We start from the raw sequence: 22,441 nt of genomic DNA on the forward strand, positions 1-22,441 counted from the left end.
TGATTTCCATTTCAGAGCCATACTTGAGTCCATTGTTTCGGATGCTTAAAGGGGAAATATGGACAGAATTAGGCTTTTATTTCAGGGAGTCACAGACCCAAAGAGGTTGGAGATCGTGGAAACGAATACCCTTGATTCCAAGAGATCTAATTACGTTGACTTCAGTTCTTAAAAGCCCTCCAGCAAAGAAATGCCCAGACTCCCACCGTCTCCCTTAACCAAGGGAAACGGGACTCCCTCCGAGGGCACGTTCCTGGAGGACATGGTCAGGGCCTGCACCCCGAGTCCCCCGCAGTCTGGGTCAGCCGCCTTCCCAGGCGTCGCCAGGTGAGAGCCAGGCGGCTCGGGGCTGGGGCCTTGGAGCCTCGAGGCTTCTGGGTGTTTCACAGGAGCATCAAGGTCAGCCAGCCGCTTGCTGCTGGACACAGAAGGGTGTGGGATTTTAGGATGCAGGGGTGCGGAGCGCCGAAGATTAGTTAAGTGTGTAATTAAGTTCACGGGGCGGTGAAGCAAGCAACGCAGTATACATAAAAACCGGCGCCTGAGCAGAGTGATAGATGGCGGGAGTCAGACGCCGTGCGGATGGTGGCCTGTGAGCCTTCCCCAGAGGCTGCTGGAGAGCCAGGCCAGTTCTCTCTGGGCCACGTTTTCCACGCAGGGACGGTTCAGTGACTTTCTTCCGCCCTCCCCTCCTGTCTCTTCCAAAGCGAAGGGGTGTGGTCCTGCCCTTTCGTGGGACGGGTTCGGTTCCGACTGCAAGTGTAGAAGCGGGGACTCTGATTCCTTGACAGTCTCTGCTACCAGCGGGTGGCCCGGAACCGTGGCCCATGTCCGTGTTTTGGACCCCGGAGTAGGTAGAGCATGCAGGACAGAATGCCACCGTTGGCTCAGGTTCATCTGTCGTCACGCTGTCAGCGCCACACGTTCCGAGGTTCCAGCTCTCACCGGCTCTGGGCGACCTCTCCGCGCCACAGTGGCGGGGTGAACCGTCGTGCAAACCTTTCCTGCCTGGTCCCGTTGCCCACCTCACTCCCACCCGTTCCAGACGGACGTCTGCAAGGTGCAGGCCTGCTTCCACACACGTAGTCATGCACGGATGCACCCCATACCTTCACAGTCAGAATGACACACCTCACCCCAAACGAGGACGTACCTTCTAAACCCAGTAGAATTGGCTTTTGGAGTCTCCACCGTGCAGACCCTTCGCCCCGTGATCTCTTACACGGAGCCAGTGCCCCAGGTTCACCGTGGCCCTGAGTGGCAGAGCGATGCTTGCTCTCTACGTTCTTTGAAGTTAAAGATGTCAACACCCCTGCGAGCCCAGCCCCGGAAGCTCCACGTACCGTGTAACAGCGACCTTCCAAAGAGGCCTGTGTTCGAATGTGGCTTCCGTCTCACGTTCTCCGAGGCACAGGGGCGCTCTGTTCCGTATTTCCAGTTGGACACCCCGTGGATATTTTTGTAGTGACACTGGTCATTCAGAAAAGAGGGGAAAAACCACAGACGGTTTCCACATATCACCTGAGTGAGCTGCTGCCACCTTTTGAGCAACAAAGTAAACCGTTGCTAAATGTCATCCTGTTGCAAATTACCAGACAGCAGGCATCCACAGGGGTCATAACTGTGACTGTTCCACAACCAGCTCCGCTCTGTCAACAAACCTTCTCCGATTCGCTGGGGCAGGACGGCTTCTCTCTGATGATGATGACCGTCCGCGGCACCTGTGTCCAGCAACTGGCTCCCAGGGCGTCCGTCAAACTCCACGAAGACCCGGGACTTGGACCTGAGCTGCAGATCTGTGTCGGATCCTTGCTGATCAACGGCACAGGGCTGCCAGGTGTTTGTGCAAATTACCTAGTTTAGACTGGAGGTTAGTAAAATTAGACTCAGCTGTGTTCCCCTGATTTACTGCTCATGCACTCGCGCTCTTTAGAAGACATTAAATTCATCAGTCACACTTTGATAAGCAGCCAGCCTAATGAGCTGCAGCTCCTTACTGCCCTTATTTGTGAGCCTGAGCGGGCGGGCGGGGGAACACGGGCCGTTTCCAGGAGGCAGCCGCGGCGCTCGAGGATCCTCCGGGTAAGAGGCTCGGCCTGCAGCACCTGTGCGCTTCGCCTGCGTTCGGGGAAGGCATCCTCTTCCGCCCTCTCCAGGCCTTCCTCGTGGGGTGTTCTCTCAGCAAGGGTGGGAGTGAATCGTGCGTTTTAATTAAATTGAGTCTTAAATCGAGACTCACCCGACATGGGCCCTTCGGTGCGCCCTTGGTGGCATAGTTTGGGAGAGGAGGTTGTTGGAGGCGCCGGTCCGGGCTCGACCAGCCATCTCCCTCGCACCCGGTTCCAAAAAGAGCCGCCTCTTGCAGAACCTTTCCCGCAAAGAGCAGAGTAATTGTGGGTTCGTGTCAACGGTGGCTGTTTTACGATAAAAGTCGTCATCATCATGAGACTTCAGCTGAGAAAGAACGAGAGGAAAAAAGGAGGTCATCCTCTCTTCTTCAATAAAACCGTCTCTTTTTCTATTTTCCAAAAAAAGAAAAAGGAAAAAAAAATCCCTGCACTTCTGAGGCTAAAGGGAATCAAAAAGAGGGTGTTTGTCGGGGGAGGAGGCGCCGGGGAAGATCAAGAAGAGACTTGCGGGGACTCGCCGAGGTCCGGGTTCTTGTGAGGTTGCCGCGTCCTTGATGTCAGGCAAGAATCAATACTTCCCTCCAAGCCAGTCAGCATGATCAGACCGGGACTCGGTCGTGTGGCCTGGTCAAGGTCAGGCAGGTCTGGGCCTGCTTTCAGGCTCCTCCCTGGGTCTCACCAGACCCCTTGCCTCCTGCGTCCCAGGAAGTCCCCATCAGCCCCCCACAGCAGCGCACCCTGTGTCCCAGGGCAGCGGACGATGCCTGCAGTACCTCTGACAAGCACTCGGATGAGTGTGCTCACCGCTTGGCTTGTGTGGCCAAGAGAGCAGCGTGTCTTAGCAACCTCCTGGCCCACTCCTCTGCTGACACGTTAATCCCCTGGCTCCAGTCCACCCACCGCATCCAGTAATTTACGTGCCCGTCATGTGTGATCCCATCAGCAGCATCAGCACCGGGCGCTGTTCTAGGGGGCACAGCAGTGACCAAGAGAGAAGGCAAGTCTTCCTCTCCTGCAGCTTAAGCTCTGTAGGATCCTGATAATAGGGGGTCTGGGGATGGGTGCCTGGGGATGCGGTGTCTGGGCAGGTGTGTTCAAGGGATCCCAGCGACCCTTGCAGACAGGCAGCCGTGGTGTGCTTGCTTCCCAGACCCTGAACTCCACTGTTGTTTCGTTCAGTTCCTCCTGCCTGTCGTCTCCGTCTCTGTGGGAACTCAGTCTCTCCCAGCCCCTCCTTCCAGGTCGATGGCTGGCTTCAGGGTCCCCTGCAAGGTAGCGGTCACCTGGCTACAATCCCAGTACTGAGGTGGCTCTGAATTCCAGGCAGCGAGGACGGGGACACATACATGTCGTCATCAGGATAGTTATTTCCCCTTTGAACCGCCACGGGGTTTGTGGCTCCTTGGAGCACATCTGCAGACTGGCACCTCACCAGAATTGAGAGTTTTTCCGAAAACGTGGGTCGGAGAGACCGGCGGGCAGTTCCGAGGGTTCTCTCCCACCTCGATGTTCTGCAAGTCCAGTCGGAAGCTTTGGGAAGTGTCTGCGGGTGGGTCTTTGGAGACAATGTGTCTCTTGTGTCTTGCAACATTGTTTCAAGCAGAGGGAGACGTGGCCCTGGAGTCCGGAAGGGTGCAGGGAAGCAGCCCTGGATGTTTTCAGATGGGCTGTCCTCCCCCAGGACCACGGACTCTTAGATGTTACTTGTTCGCAGAGATGACGTTGGAGACACATTCTCACGTCGTGCCCTAATTTCTTTCCCCGCCAGTCTCCTTGTCTGTCTTTCCCCGGCTTGCGCTCCCGCCATCAGAATCTGAACGTTTAGACTTTATTAACCAGGAAAGGAAATGGAAGAGTCCCCGTGGCAGGGGACCGTCAGCAATCTCTGGGGGCTCGGGGACAGCCACTCTTAGATGAAGTCAGGCTTCAGGGCGGAGGGGGTGTCCGAGGATGACCCCTCGCTGAGGTAGGTGCTGCTGACACTCCGTCGTGAAGTCAAATACCCGCCGCTCTGATTACTGACACTTCCTCTGTTTAATTATAGTTCGAAAATGAGATCATCACCAAGCTGGATCACGAAGTGGAAGGAGGCAGAGGAGACGAACAATACAAAGTGTTATTTGATAAAATGTAAGTGTGATTAACGGCGGGACTCATGTCAGGGGAGAGACAGAGACTAATTAGACGACAGTGGACTTTGTAGCCCGGCAATAACCGAAAGGTGTTAACGCCGGGAAGTGTTCTGAGCGGTGCCTCCGTCGAGTCCAGAGGGGGTAACAAGGTGTGTGCTTGCCCGACAGCCTCCTGGAGCACTGCCGGAAACACAAGTACCTCGCCAAAAGCGGGGAGACGTTCGTGAGGCTGGTGGTGCGCCTGATGGAGAGGCTGCTGGACTACAGGACCATCATGCACGACGAGAACAAGGAGAACCGCATGAGCTGCACCGTCAACGTGCTGGTGAGTGAGGTCCGGCCGCAGAGCTTCCCGGCCTGGCCACCTCGCCTTGCTCGGTTCCCGTCTGCTGGGGGAATAATGAACTGTGTGCGGACGTTCTCTCACGCGGTCTGCAGACCCCACCTCCCCCGGAGGTTTCCTGGGGCTGAGATTGCTGAGCCGTCTTATGTTGCCAGCAGGGGGCACCCTCGTGGGTCCCCCGTCTAGTGTTCCCTTATCCCGAGATGGGTTGAACGGTGGCTGCAGCCTAATCCTCGCACCTGTGAGTGTGACCTTTGGAAAAAAGATTCTTTTCAGATGTGATTCAGTTAAGGATCTTGAGGTGAGATCCTGGATTACCCAGGAGGTCCCTAAATCTAACGACAAGGATCCTTGTAAGTGACAGAAGAGGAGAAAGATACAGAACAGTCCACGTGAGGACGAGGCAGAGAGAGGGGTGCGGTTGCCACAGCGAAGGGACCCCTGAGACCAGTATACTGGAGGGCCAGGCAGGGTGTCCTCCTAGAGTCCTTGAGGGAGCACAGTCCCCCTGGCGCCTTGGTTGCAGACCTGGTCTCTGGAATTGTGACAAAACACACACCTATTTTTTTAAGCCACTGAGTGTGTGGTAAATCATTACGGCGGCCACAGGAAACTAACGCCGGACCACACGAACGGCTCGGGCGGACGTGGCCCTGCCCTCTGCTGGGCTCCTTGCACAGCCGCCGTCGCCGCGCCGTGGCCAGGCCCGTGGACCCCGTGGACACCCTGGCCCTGCCGCGGGCACGCTGCCTCGGGACGGGGCGGGGCAGGAGCTCTCGGGAAGCGCTGACAGCTCAGCTGCTGACCTCGGACCTTAGTACTGGTGCAGAGGGGGCCCGAGGGGCCTGTGGGGGAGCGGAGCCCTGGGCAGCACCTTGTACCCGGACACCACAGGGTTTGAGGTGAGAGGTTTTCAGGACCTAGGAAGGGAGCAGATCCCAGCACCGGCAGCAAAGGGAAGACGTCTCCGTATCTCGGGGAGCCCTGGAGGTCGTCCCTCACTGTGAAGGTGCAAAGGTGGATCGAGAGCTTAGAAACGGATGGAAACCAGGATAGTCGTGGTGCGGAGCTGCAGCCTGTGATGCCGGCACGTAGGGGGAATAAAGGGCCCGTCCGCCTCCAAGGCCGCTGTCACGGTGCCCCCGTGTCAGCCGAAACCCCTCATGACCGGCCTCAGCCTGTGAACCGAGGGTACTCCAAGCTCAGTGCAGCAAAACGTGGCCCTCTTGGTGCACTTGGCCGAACGTGCCCCCAAACTTCCTGTGCTTATTTATCGTTTCTCTTCTGAGAGCTCGATGGGGCGATGTGCCGGTTTGGGCTGGTGGGATGGACAGGATATTTTACCTTACTGGGCAAAACACGCCTCTGTGATGGTGATACCCTAGCTATCTCGGGCCTGACTCTGGGGTTCTAACAGCAGGCCAGGTGCTCGGTTCCCCACGGAAAGTGGCTACTGTGTTTCCATACCTTAGGCCTGTTAGGTGACCATTCTGCACTTTCTGTTGCCTCAGCTAAGACAAACGTTTTAAAGTGCCCACAGGGATGTCCACATTAAGAGAGATGATTCTGAGCCCGGCCGGTGTGGCTCAGTGAAATGAACGTCGTCTCGTGGACTGAGAGGTGCGATTTGATTCCCGGTCAGGGCACATGCCCGGGTTTGCCAGCTCGATCCCCAGTAGGGGGCGTGCAGGAGGCAGCCTATCTCTGTATCTCTCTCACACTGATGTTTCTCTCCCTTCCTCCCTCTAAAAAATCAATAAACACATATGTTAAAATATATATGTATATAATTTTGATAAAAATGTGTATGCTCACCCAGAAACTATTTTACAATGGGTAGAAATGACCTGTTTTTTATATTCTGTGAACTAGCCCCTCTCCATCAGTGTGTTTCAGGTGGCGGCCAGTGTTCTTGCTGTGTTTGGAAGGTCTGTCTGTGTGTCGAGAACAGTGCTGTCCAATAGGGACAGCTGTCCAGCAGTCCGGTGTCCACATTGTTCTCCCCAGTCACAGGAGCCCACGACTCCGTGTACAAGGGCAGCTGCCCTTCATTTCATTCTATTGAATTTATTCCCTAGTTGAATCCACGCGGCCACTGGCTACTAGAATGCCACGCTGCCTTCTTCTGGCTCTTGGGGAGGCTGAGTCTCGTGTGCTTTGACTTATGTGATCACGCCTGCTCCCAAATTGGGGATTTTTAAACTTTTTCCACTTCTAACAAGATTACAATGGTGACGAAGGGTTCTGATGTCAAGCCTTTGGGTGGGACCCTATTTCCATTGACAGAGTAGATTTTCGCCATCACCGAACTTGAAGTGTAGGAAAAGTAATTAGAATTGCGCCCCCCAGCCCCCCACCAAAATGAAAGTGAAGGAGTGTGTACGTTGTTTTTGCCTCGTTGACTGTATGGTTTTCATCCAAAGAGCTGGGTCCATGGGCTGGGTGGGGCACAAGCTGAAGAACTGAGAATGTGTAATGTGCATGTCAACCTTTCATAGGACAGGTTTCTTCAAAGTGTTGTGGTTTGATTTTTCAGAATTTCTACAAAGAAATTGAAAGAGAAGAAATGTATATAAGGTATGTCTGCATCCTGTGGGTCTGCTCTCTCTTCGTCTCTGTTATCATTGCTGTTTGTCAAGCCCAGGCGAAGAAATGTTTTGAACCACTGGGGGTTAGGGTGTGGGACATCGCAAAGCCTGGAGATTGTTTGGCGGAGCACCCAGCTGTATTCAAGCCTGCGTGCAGTTGTCCAAGCCCGTATGGAGACTGGGGGGTCATACTTAGCCTGCTCAGAAGCCAAGACAGAAACGATGACTTCATAGAGTTTTTATACCTCTTGATCGACTCATACGATCCTTTTGAAAAAAGGCACCACCACCAATTGTCCTGTTTCACAGTAATCAACCGAAAAATCCAGTTTTCACTTGATCGGAAATAGGCAGTATGGAAATTGTTCCGCCTCTGCTTATTCTGACACCGGAGTCTCATGTTCTGTGTTGTCTGCTGAATTTTGGTTCATCACTTGCCTTTTTCTCAACTGGTAGGATGTGACCAATCCCCTCTGTGGTCACTTTTAGGGTCAGTGTCAAACATTCAGCAAGATCGCCACTTAGAGGCAGAAAAGGGTACAGTCCTCAGGACATTAGTGTTTAATGATGGGTTTATTCCACTACCCATGATTTTCTAACTTTGGATTTTTAAAGGTTTTTTTTTTTTCTTTCACTTTCTCCTTTAAAAGAAAGTAGCGTATATAGCCCAGCTGGTGTGGCTCAGTGAATTGAGTGTCATCCACTGGACTGAGAGGTGCCAGTTAAATTCCTGGTCAGGGCCCATGCCCAGGTTGTGGGCTGAATCTCCAGTGGGGGGCGTGCAGGAGGCCGCTGATTGATGTTTCTCTCTCACATGGATGTTTCTATCTCTCTCCATTCTTCTACCTCTAAAAAAAATCAATAAAAATATTAAAAATTTTCTAAGTACCGTATATATAATAAACTTTTGGGGAAACAATCAAATTTCTTTTATCCAAAAATGTTGGTTGCTTTACATTAAAAAACGACCTTTATTTCCTTACGGCAGAGACATTCTTTGGGTCATATTCACTGGGATCATCCGAGTTCTTTCTCCTTACGAACTTGTGTTTTGGGGATTTTGTGTGCGCGTGTGAATTCAATAGCCACGCAAGACATCATCTGAAACAGTGTCTCGTCCCACTTCACACGTGTGGAGGAAACCGAGAGAGGTGGGAAGGAATGAGGACCCTTGGAGTACAGTTCTACCCCCTTGTTCCTTCTTCAGTTTTGTCCTGAAAAAAAGAGGACTTACATTTAAAAAAAATATTTTTTTTCTGCCTTGGCCGGTTTGGCTCAGAAGTTAAAGCCATCGGCCCCCCGACCGGAGAGTCCCGGGTTCGGTTCCCGCTAAGGGCACATACCTCGGTTGGTTTGTCCCTGGCCCTGGTGCGGTAACCACTCTGTGTGTCTCTCTCACATCGATGTTTATCTCTCTCTCTTCCTCCTTTTCTCCCTCCTGTTCTATCTGAAGATAAATGCAAAAAATGTCCTCGGGTGAGGATAAAAAAAAATTTTTTTTCTTTATTGATTTTAGAGAGAGAGGAAGGGAGAAGGAGAGAGAGAGAGAAACATCGATGAGAGAGAACATCGATTGGCCGCCTCCTGCATGCCCCCTACTGGGGATCAGACCCACAGCCTGGGCGTGTACCCTGGCCGGGAATTGAACCAGCGACCTCTTGGTACATGGGTCAACACTCAACCCCTGAGCCACACCAGCTGGGCGAGGACTTAAATTTCTTTTTTTTTAAATGACTGTATGTTGCTTGTGCTGGGTTTCTAGTGCTTTCCACAGCAAGTGTTTCCCAACTTTATGCGTCGAGGACCCCATGACAATGACGCATAGGCGCGGTTCACTGCCGAAGGTGGCATCTAGCTCTTCCCAGCACGATATTTGGGGACACATTCTGACGCACCTGTATCTCGCCGCCGCAGGTACCTGTACAAGCTGTGTGACCTGCACAAGGAGTGCGACAACTACACGGAAGCCGCTTACACGCTGCTGCTCCACGCAAAGCTCCTGAAGGTAACGCGGCCGCCCCGCGCTTCGTGACCAGTCATCGTGGACGCTCAGGCTGCGTGGACGGTGCTTCTCGGTGCCATGTGCTAACCTGCAAGTTCAAGTTGTGTGGATGTTGAGTGAACGCCGTGACATGAACCCATATTTAGGAAATACTTTGATGATAGGTTCGGTCCGGCACCATGCGGATTTGATTAGGTGTCCCGGAAAGTTGTCGCTCAGCATCCGAAATGCGTTAATACCCATCGCTGGGCTGTCAGCTGGTGGAGAGTTAGAGACCCCACCCTCCTGTCTCAGGCCAGCGAGGCTGCGTAGCGGTGGACAGGGACATCCATAAGGAGGGACATCTGCCGGAGCAGCCGGGGTAGGACGAACATGCCCTCACTCACCTCTGCGGCGTCCAGGTGGGGCAGATGGGGACTGTGTGCAGCACCGCCCCTTTCTCATTTTAGGGTGTGAGCAAGTCATAGAGGGGCTCACGAAGTGTAGTGTTATTTTTAAAAAGAGGGAAATTGGAAACTGGATAAACAAGAACAGTGGAAAACTAGAACACAGTGTGTGACTCAGTGTACACACTGGCTTTCAGGGGACCTGTTTCCAACCTCAGGCCAGCGCCCCACAAGCCGGAGGAAGGAGACCCAAAAGCCATTATGTTAGAATGGGCCCTAGGCAGTGTCTACTGGATGACAGCAGATACATGTACACAGGCCGCTGTGCAGACTTCCGAGTGGGAGATCCGCCTTTGTCTGGAAAACTCGGCTGGGGGCTGGGCTCGACCCGGATGGCTTACCCGGAGTCCCCAGGAGCCCCCTGGGACTTCACACTTCGGGAAGCTCCCAAGCAGAGCAATTTATGAAGTTGGAGATTCGAGTTGGCGCGTCTGACACGAGTCATCCCCTTAGAAAGTCTGACTGTCTTCATCTGTTAGAAACCCAGATTTCAGTGACAAGGCGCGTCTGCAAATATGAAAAAAACGTCTTTTACATCAGGGAAATTAAAATAAGGTTGGCAGACTGCTTGCTCACCATTATGCTCTCGTACTGCATGAAGCCTTATAGGTGCATGTGGTGTGCAGTGTGTGTGTGTGTGTGTGTGTGTGTGCGCACTATCACTCGATTCATCACTGGGTTTGTACCACATCAGGGTGCGTTTCCCACCCAGGTCCGTGGGCCCAGTTGCATTGTCTATTGCAACGGGCTCTGAATTTCTCAGAGAAGCAGCAAATGCTACATAATCTCTCTCCACATCTTCTACATCATTACGTTTTGCAATTTTTCCTAAATAGGTTTTGATCCTGCTGTAAATGTGAATCCATGCTGGTTAATCAACATACGAAAGAACATTATTTGTATTGTTACGAAAATTCTTCTCGGTATAACAATGACAAATACATTCTTGGTCCTTAACTAAAAAATCCTCAAATGTAATCTTGTTTTTGTTTAAGGACATTTTGTCAGCAAACGAGGAGGATAAAAGCATTAGCCTTTTAGCCTAGCAATTGAGTTCTTACATCCTTACATCTCACTGTTTAAGAGAAAGGTATAGAGGAATTTTGCCTCCCTATTTAGATTTTTTTAAGTGATGTGAAGGTCCAAAGAAGTCATTTGAAATCTGAATTTTCTTATTCTTATTTATTTATGGTAAGTTACATTTCAGAATCCTCTAAAGTTTTTTTTTTAACCCCAAGAAAAGCAGAAATGTAGCTTTGTTGTGAAAACTCCATAATGAATGAGTGTGTAACTTCTGAGTGGGGTCAGGATAAGCAAGTCTAAGCTTATGGTGTAAACCTGCAGACCTGCCAGAGGTTTCTCATGCTTCCTTGACGTTCCTAGAGCTGGGGAGTCATTCAGGTACCCCCGGCTTGCTGACACCTCTGTGCTTCGTGCCTTTAATCCATAAGTCCGCCCGCACTTGCACAAACACTGGCTGAGCCCCGCCTCTGTGCCAGGCGGTGTACCTGGGGCTGAAGGTACAGACGCCCTTCGTCTGTAAGGAGCTGGGTCGCCTCTCAGGTCCCTTTTTCATGACTTGGGAGTGGGGTCCATGCGCCCTCTTTGCTCTCGGTTACAATGTTGAGCAGCACAGGACTGAGGCTTGGACCCCAAATGCCCAGTGAGCCAGCCGCAGGTCCCCGGGTTCAGAGCTCACCCCAAGTGTGGCGTCATCAGCAAGCAGACAGGTCTGCTCTCCAGGACCTGCCGGGCTTTTCCTCTCTGGGAATCCAGACCCAGCTCCGCCTCCCTCTTGTCCTCCACTCCTCTCGGGGCCTCTCGGGGTGCTGCCCTCATTCCCAGCCCCGGCACCCTGACCCAGCAGCGCAGCATCACAGTCATGTGCGTGCCCCCTGCGCAGTCTGCAGAGGGCGGGCAGAGGGCGGCACCGGACGTGCCCTGCCCTGGGGGCACTCCTCACGCTCTGCTTCCCCCTCAGTGGTCGGAGGATGTGTGCGCGGCCCACCTCACCCAGCGGGACGGGTACCAGGCGACGACGCAGGGACAGCTGAAGGAGCAGCTGTACCAGGAGATCATCCACTACTTCGACAAGGGCAAGGTAACGGCAGCGGCGGCCCTGCCCCTCCCGTGCGCCGCCCTGCGGCCCGTGAGCACGCGAGGCTGTAGGACCCGAGCTTGTCTCCGGTGGTGTGGTGGTGGCTCCGCGTGTGCTTCCGATAGAAACCCGAGCAGACGGCCACCGCCCCTCTGCAGACGCTCTGCTCCAAGTGCGGACTGGACACACAGGTGTCTTCGCTGCCCCCGGGGGAGAACGGGTTGCAGGGGTTCTAGGGCAGAGCGAATGCATCCCCTTGATGTCGCGCTGCTTTATCGTCCCTGAAGAGTGAGCCCCGTGGGCCTCCTCGTACTTGGCCCAACAGCACGATGTATCCGCTGACTCTCCGGAGGAACCGCCATCATGTCGCTGGGCAGCGATGGCTGGGGGGGGGGTTCGTGAGATGAGACCCGCGGGCAGGGCTGCCTGAGAAGGGGGTAGGGCGGCCTCAGGGGGTTTGAAAGTTGCCCCAAGGTGACCTCGGAGCTCCTGCGGCGGCCTCACCGGGATTCATCTGGTTCCCTGCTTTGTCTTGCACTTTGAGGAGTGTGACCCAAGAATCCCGGCAAGGTCCTATGTGAGTGTCCTGGGGCCACAGTTACAGTGCCACAGACTGGGCGGCTTGAGGTGACAGAATTCACGCCCACGGTCCCGGAGGCCAGACGCCTGACGGGCCGTGTCGCGGGGCCTGCTGTCTCGAGAGTGTGACGGGCCGTGTCGCGGGGCCTGCTGCCTCGAGAGTGTGACGGGCCGTGTCGCGGGGCCTGCGGTCTCGAGAGCGTGCGGAGGAGCTGCGCAGCCTCTCTCTCGGCCTCTGGTGTCCTGGCCGCCCGTCCTCCCCCAGCGAGCAGACACAGGGCTCCGTCCCCGCCTCCATGTCACTTGGCCTTCTCCCTGGGTGTGTCTCTGGGTCCACACCCCCTCTTCTGAGGACACCAGTCATTGGCTTTAGGACCCACTCGCTCCAGTAGGACGTCATCGTAACTTGACTATTTCTAAGTAAGGTGACATTCACAGAGACTGTGGGTAAGATGTCCACGTATCTTTTTGGGGGGGACACAGTTCTACCCCAGATAGTACCTGTATTGGGAAGGGATGGAGCCTGCCCCTTAGCGTGGCTGCTGACATGAACTAAACCCTCTTGAAGAGATAAGGTGTGTTCGATTCATTCCCTGCCGTCCTTGACATGGAGCAAAATCAGACCTAGACTCGCGTGTAGATTGTCAGAGAGCGCATGGGCATAAAGATCAGCGATGTCCTGTGGATTGTGCTCCGTCCTGCGTGGGAACAGAACATATTTCCCCATAAAAAGGAGGCACATTTATGATGAGTGCCGATCACTCAAACCCTCGTTCTCAGCAGACTGCTAAAGACTGGAGCCCATTCTGCTGTCCTACTGCGCGCTAGGCGTGGGGTCAGGTGCTGTGGAGGGGGCGGGGCGGGGCAGGGGTCCCCAGGGAGGCCGGGCGGCCTGAGGGACAGCTCATCGTGGCTGGAGGAATGTGGGACTTTGCTGATGGCCGTTCTGGGTTCTCCTGTGGCTACACCCCCTCTGACGGCGTCCGGGCAAAAGCCCTGCTGCTCCCCCGGCGGCATCTCTTCCTGGTGCTCTCAGAGTGGGGTGCATCGCCCACTGCGCTTCCCAGGGGCCCCACACCCATCCCGGCCTGTCTGCTCCCTGGGCCACCCCTCTGAGCTCTAACGAACAGGCCAGGTCAGCTCAAATTGCCTCAGGGATGCACAGACCTCAGGGGACCCCGCACTGCAGGCAGATCCGAGGTGCTCACCTGGCCGGCAGGGCCCCTGGCAGGGGGGCTGTATGCTGCCATCTCCCCTCTCTTTGCCCACAATAGCTCCCTTTTTCTGAACGTGCTCTTTGGTCCCGACCCCCTGGACTGCCTGCTGTCTCCATGGCATCCGTCCCACCTCCCAGGAGTATTTCCACGCTCTGTCCCCCATCCTGCAGGGGTCCTGTCTTTGCCCCGCCTTGGGACTCTCTCTCTGGATCCTGGGTCCCCTCCTTCCAGTACCACACACTTGAATGGCCGCTGAGTCCCCTGGAGATCTTGTTAAAATGCAGGTTCTGATTCAGTGGGTCTCGGGGGGGGGGGGCCTGAGACTCCACATTTCTAAGCAGCTCCCAGTAATGACAATGCCGCTGGGCCAGGGGCACCCTGGCCACCAGGCCTGCTTTGGTTGGAGCTCCTGGAGAGCAGGGCAGGCTGTACCAGCGTCCCTCTGAGGGACACTGTGCTACACACAGATGGGCACTCGGTCATTTTTTTTTAATTTGATTTTTTTTAGAGCAGTTTTGGGTTACCAGCAATCTTGAGAGGAAGGCGCAGAGTGTTCCCCTACCCCCCGGACCACTGTCCTTATTGTCATTTTTATTCATTTCTTACCAAATTGAGCACATTGTGGCCAGTGCGTGAGCAAATACTTGCAAAGGCCCCCATGACTCAGGCATTGCTGCAAATTCTTTGGCTTCTGTGTCTTCTTGGGATGGTCTTGCCTACTGACCGAGCTCTGAGACCCTCAGAGGTCTGGGGTGCGTGTCCCCCATCCCCAGTGTCGCCCCTGGGCAGACCTTGGCATCGCTCCTGCCGCAGGGTTCAGGGGTGGGCATCGTCTGTGGGCTGCTCTCCCAGCCGGACTTGGACTGTACCTATTTCCACGTTCCCTGCAGAGGCTGCAGGTCAGACTAACACACGTTCTTGCAAGAACAGGGCCGGCTTTTCCTGCCTGGACCCCTGCGTACCTGCTAGAAACAACAGCCTTCATTCAGGATAACTGCAGGGGTCCACGCTGTGAGCGGTGGGGACAGGCACGTAGGGAGGGCCTCCCTGCCCCGGGGACAGTCTGACATCGCTGCTGACACGGTTCCTCCCGGGCCTGCGTTCTGAGCATTTCTGCTGCGCAAGCGTGTTTAAATCACAGGACTTGGGCTTGATTTAATTTTAGGGGAAACACTGCAATTCTGCTTTAAACCATGTGTTCGGGTAAGGGGACAGTACCACCGCTGGCTTGAAGACCAACAGTTGCTGGGGATCATGAAATTTTTTTTAAAAATTTTTAATTGATTTTGTTAGAGAGAGAGAAACATCATCGATGTGAGAGAAACATCGATCAGTTGCCTCCTGCACGCCCCCTACTGGGGCTCAACGGCAACCCGGGCATGTGCTCTGACTGGGAATCGAACCGGGACCTCTGGGTCCATGGAATGACACTCAGTCCACTGAGCCACACCGGCTCGACAGAGATCATGAAATTTAACAATGGAAATTAGCCTTGGCCGGTTTGGCTCAGTGGTTAGAGCGTTGGCCTGCAGGCCAAAGAGACGAGGGTTCTATTCCTGGTCAAGGGCAGGTACCTTGGTTTCAGTTTGATCCCTGACCCTGGTCGGGGTTGTGCAGGAGGCAACCAGTCAATGTCTCTCCCACGTCGATGTTTCTCTCTCTCGCCTCCTTGCCTCCCACTCTATCTGAAGATTGGTAGGAAAATATCCTTGGGTGAGGATTAAAAAAAAAAAAATTAGCCCTGGCCGGTTTGGCTCAGCGGTTGGAGTGTCGGCCTGCGGTCCTCAGAGACCCGGGTTCGGTTCCCGCTAAGGGCGCGTACCTCGGTTGCAGTTTGTCCCCGGCCCTGGTCGGTTGTGCGGGTGGCAGCCACTCGATGTGTCCCTTTCACGTCGATGTTTCTCTCTCTCTCTCTGTTCCTCTCTCTCCCTCCCATTCTACCTGAACAAAAAATGGAAAAATGTCCTCGGGTGAGGATAAAAAAAAAATTAAAAATGGAAATGAATGGGGCAGAAGTAAGACTCAGGGAAGCAGGCTGTCCTCGTAATTAAGGAATCTCCGTTACCTCCTCGGTGTGGAAACGTCGCGCATCCCAGCGTTGGCTTCACTGGTTTCAATGTCTACAGCGACCCGGGGGAAACGGGGACCTACAGACTCCAGGCAGCTTGGTCTCGTGAAGACCTCGAGCCGGCCACTCAAGCAGCCGGTGGCCGTGGCCCGGCCGTGGACGGCACCCTGGGAGGGGACACCAAGGCCCTCGCAGGAGGCCGGGTCCGATTCTAGCAGAAGTTTCTGTAGCTTGTGCTCCGACAGCAGCCACACCAAACGGATGTTCTGTTTCTGGACATTGGACACCCTGACTTTTGGATTCTGTTATCTTCCTGCATTTCTCCTGCACAAAATAATTATTTTATGTTTGCCCTCCCCATTTAATTTTTTTTTTATTTTTATTCATTTATTTATTTTTTTATCCTCAACCGAGGACATTTTTCCATTTTTGTTGTTGTTGTTGTTGTTCAGACAGGGCGGGAGGGAGAGAGAGGAAGAGAGAGAGAGAGAGAAACATCGACGTGAAAGGGACACATCGAGTGGCTGCCACCCACACGACCAACCAGGGCCAAACTGCAACCGAGGTACGTGCCCTTAGCGGGAACCGAACCCGGGTCTCTCTGGACCGCAGGCCGACGCTCCAACCGCTGAGCCAAACGGGCCAGGGCTGCTGCCCGCGCCCCCCCCCCCCCCATTTTAAAAAGGTTTTCGCGTCTTTCAGCCCGGCCCCTGGTCTTTCCGTCTCTTTCCTTCTCTCCCCAGAAGGTCATTTGCGCCTCTGTCCCCTTTCATTCTGTGGCGGCTCCTCCTCCTGGGCTGATGACTGCTGGCCTCCCCGTCGCGTGGCCCACGCCCGCCGAGCGTCTGCCGGCTTTAATCACGGCAGGCCGGTGTCCTTTCCTGAAGATGCCCCGAATAGTCTGTCTCGTCGTGTTCGGTGGAGGCCCAGTGATTTTCAATAAAGCCTTTAATGCAGGCGCGTCGCTGAAAATTGCCCAGCTTCTCTGTGGAGCGTGAGCAGGAAACAGACCTGCCCACAGGAACATGCGGTCGGAGCGAGGTCGCCGGCAGTGCCGCCGTGGGCCCCTCCCGGCCCATCCGCAGCCCGGCCGGGGTGGCGTCTGACCCCCAGCCCACGCCACGGGTGAAGCTGCGACCGTTTTCCACTGCGCTCTGTGTGTTGTTTCCTCTCCCAAAATAACCTCGCCCTGACCGAGTTCGCACTTTGCCTTGTGCCCAAGTCAAAAACAAGGAGGCTTCTTGCAGCATCCCGTGAACCAAAAATAGGGGTTCGGGAGCAGGTTTCTGTTTTTGCTGAAATGGCTGGATTTCTCTTCTCGGTCCTGGGGGTGAAATGGCCTCTGGGTTCCGTCTTTGCCGACCACGACGAGCGTCAAGCGGAATGCCACCCTCCTTTTGGTGTCTGCACAGGATTTCCTGAATGTTTGAAAGTCTTAGTAGTCTCCAGAAACTAGTCAGTTAACCAGAACTTGGCCCAAGTGTTCGCTCTGATCTGCTCCTGTAAACAAAAGAGTCATTTACTACTGAGTGTGAGAAAATCAGATTTCAGTCAGTAACCTCTCTGCCCCCCACGCTCTGCCGAGCTCAGGAGTTTTCTCACGAACGAGCCTGCTCGGTGGCGGGTGCCACCCAGCACCCGTGACTGACGGAGCGTCGGGCCCTGCGGGGCTGGCTCTGGGGTTACCAGTGGTCGGACAAGCAACCGAGCACTGCTCCAGTCTGTCCCCCTGGTGCGTGCTGGGGCGCCCAGCACCGGAAGACGGACTCCTGAAGATGGCTCACTTGGCTGCAGCTGCAGGGAAGTCGTCTGTCTGTCTGTCTGTCGGGGAGCAGCGGGCCGCAGCCCTGAGCCCCATCGGCCGTTCCCCTGACGCATGTCTTCCTGGCGATCCAGCCCCGTCCGAGGGGACATGGGAGGGCCTCTCCTCTCAGCACCCCACACTGACCTGAGGGCGGATGCAGTGCTGGTCTGGGCCACCATGGTCCCTCTGGTGCAGAGGGGACCTCCCAGTGGATTTCTGTCCCATCAGTGACCTTGTGTGACACTGGAAATTCAGAGGGCTCTGGCTTGTGACTCTTTTCCAGCGGCTGGCTGGAAATACAGATGAATTTTAGAAGAATGACTGAAATTCAAGAAGGCACCTCCTTGGTGGGTTACTTGCAACTAGTGAGCAGAGTAAACCCGAGCTGCCCTCCGATATCCCCGGGTATCACTGCCAGCCTGAACTACTGGTCAGGGACAGGTGTGCAGACTGAACTACTACTTAGGGACAGGTGTGCAGACTGAACTGCTAGTCAGGGACAGGAGTGCAGACTAAACTATTAGTTAGGGACAGGTGTGCAGACGGAACTATTAGTCAGGGACAGGTATGCAGACGGAACTATTAGTCAGGGACAGGTGTGCGGACTGAACTACTTACTAGTCAGGGACAGGTGTGCAGACTAAGTTAGGGACAGGTGTGCAGGTAGAAGCCTGAACTGGTCAGGGACAGGTATGAAGACTGAACTATTAGTTAGGGACAGGTGTGCAGACTGAACTATTAGTTAGGGACAGGTGTGCAGACTAAGTTAGGGACAGGTGTGCAGGCAGAAGCCTGAACTAGTCAGGGGCAGGTATGAAGACTGAACTATTAGTTAGGGACAGGTGTGCAGACTGAACTATTAGTTAGGGACAGGTGTGTAGACTGAACTATTAGTTAGGGACAGGTATGCAGGCGGAAGCCTGAACTAGTCAGGGACAGATGTGCAGACTGAACTACTGGTCAGGGACAGGTGTGCAGACTGAACTACTGGTCAGGGACAGGTGTGCAGACTGAACTACTGGTCAGGGACAGGTATGCAGACGGAACTATTAGTTAGGGACAGGTGTGCAGACTGAACTACTGGTCAGGGACAGGTGTGCAGGTGGCATCTTGTCCTTCATCTAACACTACTGCTTCTGTGAGATTGATCATTGTCATTCTGTCCGCCGGGCCATCACCAGCCTCCTCATTCTCTGTGAGAAATCAATACCTGTGTTCAATCGATAGGTTCTGGGCAGCCACTTCTGTCTTGGAAGTTTTCAGCAGGAAAAGAAAAAGTGTTCAATTCCTGCGACTTGCAGAAATAGAACTTCCTCACGCCGACAGGCCCAGGAGGAAAAGGCCATCTCGGGGGAGGGGAGCGAGATCATTTGACGGGGAGAGCGTTTTGTGTCGCAAGTCAACGAACAGTTTCAAGAAGACTATCGAACGGCTTAAGGACCACATCAGAAATGAAGCTGCTGCGTTTTCATTTAGGCCGCGGTGAGCCTCGGACGCCCTGGGCACTTCTCACGAGGGATCCCAGACGGCCATTCGGCCGCACCGGCGGAAGCCGTCTGTCTCCTCACCGGGTTATCGAAGTCTCCGTCGCACTGAGTCTGTGTTCTCTGGCTCTAGTTTTCATTCACATCAGAAGTATGAGCTCCCCACACTCCTTAGAGCCCCGTCCTTTTAAAAACAGGTGAAAAATCTCCTTAACTCGGAACCCTTGAAAAGTGCCTGGGTTGTGGGGCGCGGGGGGGGGCGCGGTATAGAAAATCTGGCAGAAAACACCGCCGTGTAACCTCGGGGTGAGTTGGATGCGATATTTATTCAGGACTTATATATGTTTTAAACAAGTGTTTCGATGTGTATCCAAATCATCCCATCTGTCACTTGGGGCAAGAAGACATTAGGCCGCGGATTAGAAGCCCTGACATTCTGGAGCTCGGGGCGCGAGGGGGCTTTCAGGACAGGGAAGCCCCGGAGAGAGGCCTGCGGGATGGCGCTGTCGTCCCTGAAATGGACATACGCCGGGGCTCAGGAGGGACGTGAGAGGGAGAGACGCACACCCTTCCTGAGTGTGAGCAAAGGACCTGAGAAAGCTCCGGACGGGGACTAAGATGCCGAGGACGCTCCTGAACGGGAAGGAGGTCACGGGGGTAAGGGGCTGGGAGCTCCGGGAGGGAGCACGCGTGTCCTCCGTAGGAAGGACATCTTCGCCTTTTTCTCTCTTCTCTGGGCTTATTTTCATTTTGTCTTTCTAAGTATTAAAAGGCGTCGCTTATTTCAGAATAGCTTTTTCCTCACCAAAAACGGCAGATGGTTTCTAGAAGCCGTAACTATGTAAAGAGTATTTTAAGTCTTTTGGGTGATTCAGTAATAAGTAAGGCCCTGGTGGGGGTCATTGTGCTGAGAAAAGGCAAAGATTAGCAGGCAGGTAGGGCTCGGTGCCAAGGCTATGCCAGGTGCGGGACTTGCCAGCCTGTTCCAGTGGCGTTCGGGACGTACCTTTCAAACCCGTCCTGGGGGGGTGGGGCACATGGTCCTGCGGAGGGCTGAGCATGTGCACCTCCCCCAAACACATATGATGAAGCGCTACCCACCCTGAGATGGTGTCTGCAGGGACCTCTGGGAGGTACTATGTCTAGGCAGGGTGGTGATTAGGACGGGCTCTTGAGAACATTCGTGCCCTGATGAAAAAGGAGAGGGGCCCACCTGAGCACACCTGGGAAGACAGCTGTCTACAGACCCACCTGCGCACACCTGGGAAGACAGCTGTCTAGGCCCACCTGAGCACACCTGGGAAGGCAGCTGTCTGCAGGCCCACCTGAGCACACCTGGGAAGACAGCTGTCTAGGCCCACCTGAGCACACCTGGGAAGACAGCTGTCTAGGCCCACCTGAGCACACCTGGGAAGGCAGCTGTCTACAGGCCCACCTGAGCACACCTGGGAAGGCAGCTGTCTACAGGCCCACCTGAGCACACCTAGGAAGGCAGCTGTCTAGGCCCACCTGAGCACACCTGGGAAGACAGCTGTCCACAGGCCCACCTGAGCACACCTGGGAACACAGCTGTCTACAGGCCCACCTGAGCACACCTGAGAATGCAGCTGTCTACAAGCCAGGAGGAGAGTCTTCCCCAAGAACCGAACCTGCCAGCCCCTCAATGTTGGACTTCCAGCCCCAGAACTGCACGGAGACATGTGTGCTGTTGAAGCCGCCCTGTCTGTGGTGTTTTCTGTCGCAGCTCGGACTCAAATGGTCATCAGGAGCCAGAACTTTGGAAGAAGACCAAGCTGGCGGAGTCGACCCCACTGGGTGCCCTTGCCCAAGTCACTCAGGTGTTTGATCCCTAACTTCCTTGTGTGCAAACAGGTGTAGTAAAGATGCCCACCTGGCCAGGCGGGACCTGCACAGGAGACGCGGTGGCGTGTTGCTGGGCAGAGTGAGCCCGAGTCACTCGCCCTACAGCGGGCGCTCTGTCTGTGGCTGGCGGGCTGGAGAAGCGGGTGATTGGTGTCCAAGGACGCGGGACACAGGATGGTGTGACGCTTTCCTGATTCTAAGCCAACAGCCTTCAGTTCTGATCGAGAAGCTTTGATGAGCAGGCCCAGGGCTCAGGTCCAGAGGATTGGATGCTGCTGGGTCTCTGCCCTCGGGGGCTGATGGGCTCTGAGGACGGACGGGGAATAGGGGAATCCTGGGTCCTTGTGGGAGAACAAAGGAGGGCGGGCAGCACCTGGGAGGGCTTCCTGGAAGAGGTGGTCCCTCCGTATTTCCCATGTTCCCCTCAAGTAAACCACTGTCTTTTGTTTTTCCCAAGGCAAATCCAGGCCTACTATATGTTTCAACAAATTATTCCACAGGTGTCAAAAGTGTAGCAGCATTTTTTTTTTAATCCTCACCCAAGGATATTTTTCCATTAATCTTCAGATAGAGTGGGAGGGAGGGAGGGAAGGAAGGAGTGAGAGAAAAATATTGACATGAGAGAGACACATCGACACAACCCCGACCAGGGCTGAGGACCGAATCGAACCCGCGACTCTCTGGTCCAAGGGCCGATGCTCTAACCGCTCGCCAAGCCAGTCAGGGCGGAAAGTGTATCAGCGTTTTAATAACGATGGCCGCAGGAAGCTCCCCCTTTTACACGGTGGCGGCCTGACAGTTCACGGTGCCGGCACACAAGCGAATGTCTGCCGAGCCTTCGCCCAGCGCAGAAGTGAATCCTGGTCTTCTCGGCCATTGAAACAGTGTTTATGAAATAGGGCGATTTGGGAAAGGGGCAAAATCAGCCTCACCTCCGCCTCTTATCAGCCTGCGGTCCCTTTTCCCAGTTCCCCCGCTGACCACGCCGATGGCTCTGGTGGCCGTGGCCGTCAGCAGGACGGTGGGCAGAGGCCGCGTGACCGATGAGCCAGGAGGTGAACAGGTGACTCAGTGGATGAAGGTCATGAGCCACTGTCTTTTCCGATATTATTCTCATCATGTTTTCGATTCAAGCAAGCTTATTTCCACACTGTTTCATTATGATGGTCGTGTGACTGTGACGCGTTGAGCGCGTGATTCAGGTGTGGGTTTCTCTCTCCCTTTCTCCGTCTCCTCACAGATGTGGGAGGAGGCCATCGCCCTGGGCAAGGAACTGGCCGAACAGTACGAAAACGAAATGTTTGATTACGAGCAGCTCAGCGAACTGCTGGTAGGTCCCCCCTTCCTGCTGCCGAGGGGAGCCCAGGCCACCGGTGTTCCTGGCCTTCCCTTTCCACGCTGGGATCTCCCCAGGCCTCGGCCAGCGTCCTGCATCGTCCAGAGGACGCTCTCCGTGCTCCTGCGTGTTGATTCTGGCTCGCAAGCATTCACTTTTGGTTCCCGCGGAGCTGGGGTGACCACACTCTAGGACTCCCGGGACGGGTTTACGTGTGGGGAGCTGCCGGAGCCCCAGCAGCCCGAGAGGCCCGGTAACCTGTCCACCAGACGGCAGGCAGCCCAGACCTTCCTCCTGCCATGGAAGCTGGCAGCTCCCACTGCCTGCCTCTCCCCGCATCATGGACTTAATG

The 22,441-nt window shown here is 54.7% G+C and overlaps 1 protein-coding gene across 1 annotated transcript in view; it reads left to right on the forward strand.

Annotated features, from left to right (window-relative positions):
* DOCK1 (dedicator of cytokinesis 1) overlaps positions 1–22,441 on the forward strand; it is a 423,011-nt gene that overhangs the window by 364,787 nt on the left and 35,783 nt on the right. The window contains exons 34-39 of the mRNA XM_036264869.1: positions 4,174–4,259; positions 4,430–4,586; positions 7,141–7,181; positions 9,107–9,197; positions 11,622–11,741; positions 21,994–22,083. Of these exons, the coding sequence (XP_036120762.1) occupies positions 4,174–4,259; positions 4,430–4,586; positions 7,141–7,181; positions 9,107–9,197; positions 11,622–11,741; positions 21,994–22,083 (585 nt within the window). The remainder of the gene's footprint in view (positions 1–4,173; positions 4,260–4,429; positions 4,587–7,140; positions 7,182–9,106; positions 9,198–11,621; positions 11,742–21,993; positions 22,084–22,441) is intronic.

Source organism: Molossus molossus, unplaced genomic scaffold (genome assembly GCF_014108415.1).
Source record: "Molossus molossus isolate mMolMol1 unplaced genomic scaffold, mMolMol1.p scaffold_m16_p_17, whole genome shotgun sequence".
In the NCBI taxonomy this organism is placed as follows: domain Eukaryota; kingdom Metazoa; phylum Chordata; class Mammalia; order Chiroptera; family Molossidae; genus Molossus; species Molossus molossus.